Source organism: Vulpes vulpes, chromosome 15 (genome assembly GCF_048418805.1).
Source record: "Vulpes vulpes isolate BD-2025 chromosome 15, VulVul3, whole genome shotgun sequence".
NCBI lineage: Eukaryota > Metazoa > Chordata > Mammalia > Carnivora > Canidae > Vulpes > Vulpes vulpes.
This window is the reverse complement of record NC_132794.1, coordinates 79,734,698-79,741,364: the sequence shown is the minus strand read 5'-3', so window position 1 is coordinate 79,741,364 and position 6,667 is coordinate 79,734,698. Positions and strand designations below refer to the sequence as shown.

Sequence of the window (6,667 nt, the reverse complement as noted above, 5' to 3'; positions counted from 1 at the left end):
TTTTTTAAAGTATCAGGAGGCTCAAGCATGAAAATGTACCATAAACAGTAACAATTGTTATCTGGTGACTTTTTTATTCTTAGTCTAAAGACTTTGCATTATGTATGTATACTAAGCTCTCCATAAATATTGTTTGAGCTGAATTCATAAAAGACCACTGAGTAGAAAATTAAGGAAGATATTTTCAGCACAATATAGAGAACTAAGAGGAATTCCCAAATAGTGAAAAGTATTGTATTGTAAAATAGGATAGTGCCCATCTAGATGAAAATTAGCATAAGCTAGATCACCATAGGGAGAGATTCTACAGAAAAGATTTCTGCAATAGTGGGAAATTGAACTACAAGACCAAGAAGATCCACTTACCCTCTAAAGCTCTGTTTACGCAACCTCACCCAGGACAGAGCATCCCTCAAAGCCTGGTGGACCTGCTTGTTCCGCAGAGTATAAATAACAGGGTTGAGCAGCGGGGTCACCACTGTGTTCACAAGGGCAGCCTCCCTGTTGGAGTCCATCCTGTTTGTTTGCTTTGGTTTCACATATATAAAGACACAGCTGCCATACATCAGAGAGAGGACTATGAGGTGAGATGAGCAGGTGGAGAAAGCTTTCTTTTTCTCCTTGGCTGATGGGAGTTGCAGGATTGTGACTACTATGTTGCTATAGGCAATGATGGTTATGATAAGGGATGTCAAAAGGATAAAGGAAGTGAGGACAAAGGCCAACATATCAATAGACCTGGTGTCAGAACAGGAGAGATGAATCAGGGGGCCAAGGTCACAGAAAAAATGGGGGATGACATGGGGACCACAGAAGGATAACCGGAACACCTTTACTACCAGACCAGTGATGAGAGAGAAGGACAAAGCACAACAGGCCATGACCAGGAGGAAGCAAGTCTTAAGGTTCATGATGGTTGGGTAATGCAGAGGCTTGCAAATGGCCAAGTATCGATCTAAGGACATTACAGCCATGAGGAAGAAAATTATTGACCCATAAAACAGAAAAGAAAAGGCTTGTGTGACACAAGCAGTAAAGGAAATTGTTTGCCTTCCTGAAAGAAAGATGGACAGCAGTTTAGGAATAACTGTGGTGATAAAACAGCATTCAAAGAAGGAGAAAGTGCTAAGTAAAATATACATGGGTGTCTGGAGACGATAATCAACCCAAGTGATGATGATGATCACCATATTTCCTGTGATAGAGGCCACGTATGCCAGCAGATGTACCAGGAAGAAGATGTTTCCCAAGTACTGGATGGTAGGAAACCCTTCCAGAATGAATCCTCGGATTACTGTCTCATTCCTCACCTCCATAGTGATCTTTTCTCTGTCATCAACTCTCTTGGATATGTTAAACTGAAAACATTATCAGCAAAAAATAAAAATTTAATTGATGGCCACTGTTAAAAAATGACTACTTGCTACTACAATTCTGAATAAGGAATCACTTTATATCATTTAAATGCTGTATTATAAATTATTTTGAACTTTTTCTATTATTAAGCTATAAAAATTGAGGGTTTATTGTTTATTTTTGAGGGTAATTTTTATTTTTATTTTTTTGTCCTTTTCTGATTGATTTATTTCACTCAGCATAATACCCTCCAGGTCCCCCCACATCAAAGCAAATCGTGGGTATTTGTCATTTCTAATGGCTGAGTAATAATTTTTAATGTGCCACTTTATTTTTTAGAAAATAATATCTTTGGATAGCAGTCTATAAGGTAAACACTGTAACATGAAAATGATTGTTTGCAGGTAACATATAAAACTAATGGATAACAATAAAGGCTGTCATCCCACAGAGAATAATTTTATGAGGTCATAGTGTAAATTTCTAAACTTCAGGTAGGATATGCAATATATAAAACCCTCCAATGTGCTGACTTTAGCACTCTGGAAACAGAAAGTGTAGGGGGAGAAGCCATTTTCTTATTAGCATGTTCCAAACCGGTTATTTTCATGAAGTTGGTTCAGCCTGAGTTATTCACCTAGGACTTTAAAACTGAGCAGAAAACCAAGTTTATCTCAGTGTCTCATAACTACCTAGTCCTTCGGTTTAAGAGAAACCATGTCTAAAGATGAAAGGTGGTGATGACTGGGTTGTTTAGAATCAATGAATAAACATTTAATGAGTACATCAATTTCCCTCCCACTCTACACACCTCTCAGAACAGAAGATTTTCTTTCTGTTTAAGTCATAAATTACCTTTCAGTTTTATGGGAATTCACAGTTTTCCAGGAATATTTTTGCTACACTGGAAAATTTCAGTATGATGGAATTACACCTATATTCCCATTACAATCACTGGAGGAACATTCATTTTTTTAAAAATGCCGATGTCTAGCTAGAAGCTGGATGAATTGACATGTAATCTTTGAGAAAGGAGTTTGGGCATCTGTTGGAAATCAGTGCTCTACTGAATAAGTCACCATAATTAAATTGTATTTTAATTTTTTGATTTAGTTAAAACTATTACATTAACTATTCATGATTCGCAATACAAACTTAAACATAACCATCGAATTTCATAACAGAAGAGAGTCAGAAAAAAAAGAAGAGAGTCAGGAAATAAAAACAACAAAGGTCACTTTCCTTTGGACCCTGTTGCTAGTCACTTTCACAACAACCAGTTGCTCCTCACCTTTCAGAGTCAGTGAGAATCATTGCAGTCATAAATGAGAATACATTCACATGCCCTGATAAATATTTACCACCGGGTTATTTACCAATTTACCATCCCCAATGAGGACACACGTGGTCTAAAAGAACAAACCTCTGGAATATTCAGAATTCATTAGAGGAGCAGGAACTTAAATCACAACAGAGTCCCAGAGGACATTTAATTGTTCATATTTGGAAATGAGAAATTTCAGCAGAAACATACCATAATTTCCATTTCACTGCATATGGTAACATACTACCACCATTCTCAATAGCTACGTTGTCCTTTGTACAAGTCCTTAAAGGTATATTTGCCATGAGTGCCCTAGAGTTGCAAAATTTACAAAATACTGAATTATATATGACAAGAAAGACAAGCATATACAACAAAAGACATTTTACAATTTTTTTCTTTTTTTTCCTTTTTAACATGGTATTTTATTTAATGAGGTATAATTTACACACTGTAAAATGTACAAATTCTAGTTACAGGTTGATAATTTTCTACATATGTAAACAGCCATGTAACTACTACCAAACCAAACTATAAAACATTCCCATCTCATCACAAGTCTCCTGTGCCTCTCCCAAGTCAATAGCCCACACCAAGAGAAAACTACTTTTATTTCTGTCATCAAAATTTTCTTTTGCCGCTTCTTGAGATTCATTTAAGTGGAACACAGCATATGTCTGGCTTTATTTCCTCAGATTTCTCAGAGTTATCCATGCTATCACATGAACCAATGATTTATTCTTTCAGAGTGCTTTGAGGTAGGTCATTATCTATCTATACAACAGTTTTCCACTCTTCCACTGAAGGACATTTGTGTCCTTTCCAGTTCAGGGCTACTATGAATAAAGACATTATAAATATTCTTCTACAAGTCATTTTGAAGACTGCATTTATTCTCTGGAGTATATGGCTTGGAGTGAGAGTACTGAACTGATCATAAAATAGGTCTTAGCATTATAAGAAATCACAAAACAATTTCCAGAATTGGATTTCATTTCTCAATAGCAATTCATGAGTATTTAAAATGCTCCATATTCTCACAAACGTTTGGTCTTATAAGTCATTTTTAATTGGACACAACCTCTGTAAATTGGTTCGACCATTGCAGAAAACAATATGGAACTTCCTCAAAAAATTAAAAATAGAATTACCATGTGATCCAGAACTCCTACTTCTGGTATATATCCAAAGGAACTGAATAAAGGATATCTGCACTCTCAATGCTTATCACAGCGTTAGTCACAATAGCCAAGATATGAAAATAGCCATTAGTGGTGAATGGGTAAAGAGACGTGATATATAATGTGTAATATTATTCAGCCATGAGAAAGAAGGAAATTCTGACATTTGTGGCACCATGGGTGGTCCTAGAGGACATTAAAGCAGAATGAAATAAGAGAAATATTAATACTATATGATATTTCTTTTTTTCTTATTAGTCTTGTTAAGAGCTTAACAATTTTGAGTTGTTTCAAAGAACCAACTTTTTCTTTAAACTTTTAGTTCACTATTTCATTGATTCATATACATGTGCATTCATGTTTATATGAATTCAAACTCATCTGCATAATTTAGTTAAACCTCCCTTTTATTTTTCTACCCTTTAAAACTGAATATCTAAATGATTAATTTTATACATTTTTTAAAATATAAGTATTAATGCTATGCAGTTTCCTCTAAACATGCTTTAGGCTGCATTTCATGAAATTTAATATCTTGTGTTAATATTTTTGCGTCCAAAATATTTTAAGATTTTCTTAGTAATATTTTCTGTAATCCGAGAGTGACTTACAAATGAACTATTTAAAAAAAAGAAATGTGCTTTTTATATCCAAGTATTGAGGAATTTTCTAAGTAAATTATTGTAATTCATTTCTTACTTAATTCAATTGTGATTGGAGAACATGTTCCATATATTTTCAGCCCTCTGAAATATTTTGAGATTTGTTTTACAACCCAGCAAAAATATATCTTGAAATTTCTTTTTTTTTTTTTTTAGTTTTTTAACTTAAATTCCAGCTAGTTAGCGTATAGTGTAATATTAGCTTCAGGAGAAGTTAGTGATTCATCACCTACATATAACCCCAGCACTTATCATAGGTGCCCTCCTTAATACCAATCACCCATTTAGCCCATCCCCAGCACACCTCCCCTCCAGCAACCATCAGCTTGTTCTCTATAGTTAAAAGTATCTCTTATGCTTTGCCTCTCCTTTTTTCTCTTTACCCTATGTTCATCGGTTTCTTAAATTCCACATATGAGTGAAAGCATATGGTATTTATCTTTCTATAACTGACGTAAATCCTTTAGCATACTACACTCTCGTTCCATCCATGTCATTGCAAATGGCAAGATTTCATTCTTTTTAATGGCTGAGTAACATTCTATTGTGTGTGTGTGTGTATGTGTGTGTGTGTGTGTGTGTGTGTGTGTATCACATCTGTTTAACTCATCAATCAATGGACATTTAGGCTCTTTCCATAATTTGATTATTGTTGATAATGCTGCTATAAACATTGGGGTGCATGTATCCCTTCAGATCAGTATTTTTGTATCCATTGGGTAAATACCTAGAAGTGCAATTTCCAAGTGCACATGAAAATAATGTGTATTCTCCAGGTGATGAATGTAATAATCTACAATAACCAGTTATGTACACTTAGTTGATAGTCATTCAAATCCTCTGTACTTAATGACTTCTTTTTGTCTTTTTGCCATATTAATTATTAAATGATGGTGTTAAAACCTCTAACTATAACTGTGGATATTTTTTTAACTTCTCCTTTTAAAAATATTATTTATTTATTTATTTATTTATTTATTTATTTATTATTTATATTGAGGTTCAATTTGCCAACATATAGTATAACACCCAGTGCTCATCCCATCAAGTGCCCTCCTCAGTACTTCTTTTAGTTTCTCCAACCTTTCTTTCATGAACTTTAAGTTCTACTATTGTGTTCATATATATATAGAATTATGTCTTCTTGATAATGTCATCCCTTTATCATTACAAATTTACCCTTTATCTCTGAAAATACACTTCATCATGAAGTCTTTTTTTAAAATAAATATTATTTTGGCCACATAACTTTCTTTTGCTTCATATTTGCTTGTAATTTCTTGCTCTGTGTATTTAAATGTTATTCTTATAACCAGCACATAGTAAGTATGTGCTTTTTACCTAATATGGTAATCTCTGTCTCTGTCACTCTGTGTGTGTGTCCTTCTTTTTTTATTTGAGTGCTTAGTCCATTTACATATAATGATATTGTTGCAAATTTAGATTTAAGTCTACCATCTTGATGTTTCCTTTTATTTGTCCCCTGTTTTATATTCCTTATTCTCTTCCTATCTTCCTTTTAATTAAAAAAGCATTTTTACATAAATTTATTTTTTATTGGTGTTCAATTTGCCAACATAAAGAATAACACCCAGTGCTCATCCCGTCAAGTGCCCACCTCAGTGCCTGCCACCCAGTCACCCCCACAGCCTGCCCTCCTCCCCTTCCGCCACCCCTAGTTCATTTCCCAGAGTTCGGAGACTTCCATGTTCTGTCTCCCTTTCTGATATTTCCCACTTATTTTTTCTCCTTTCCCCTTTATTCCCTTTCACTATTTTTCATATTCCCCAAATGAATGAGACCATATAATGTTTCTCCTTCTCCGATTGGCTTATTTCACTCAGCATAATACCTTCCAGTTCCATCCCGTCGAAGCAAATGGTGGGTATTTGTCGTTTCTAATAGCTGAGTAATATTCCATAGTACACATAAACCACATCTTCTTTTTTTAATAAATTAATTTTTATTGGTGTTCAATTTACCAACATACAGAATAACACCCAGTGCTCATCCCATCAAGTGTCCCCCTCAGTGCCCATCACCCATTCACCCCCACCCCCCACCCTCCTCCGCTTCCACCACCCCTAGTTCGTTTCCCAGAGTTAGGAGTCTTTATGTTCTGTCTCCCTTCCTGATATTTCCCA

General features: G+C 34.8%; 1 protein-coding gene across 1 annotated transcript; it reads right to left on the bottom strand.

Annotated features, from left to right (window-relative positions):
- Positions 1–362: 362 nt before the first annotated feature.
- On the bottom strand, positions 363–1,322 carry LOC112917981 (olfactory receptor 6C74-like). Its single transcript, XM_025996130.2, has one exon. It carries the CDS (start codon positions 1,314–1,316, stop codon positions 363–365), a length of 954 nt encoding a protein of 317 aa, XP_025851915.2. The 5' UTR covers positions 1,317–1,322.
- Positions 1,323–6,667: the final 5,345 nt, after the last annotated feature.

Coding starts and splice junctions, on each gene's coding strand:
- LOC112917981 (XM_025996130.2), bottom strand. CDS start 1,316: ATGGAGGTGAGGAATGAGACAGTAATCCGAGGATTCATTCTGGAAGGG.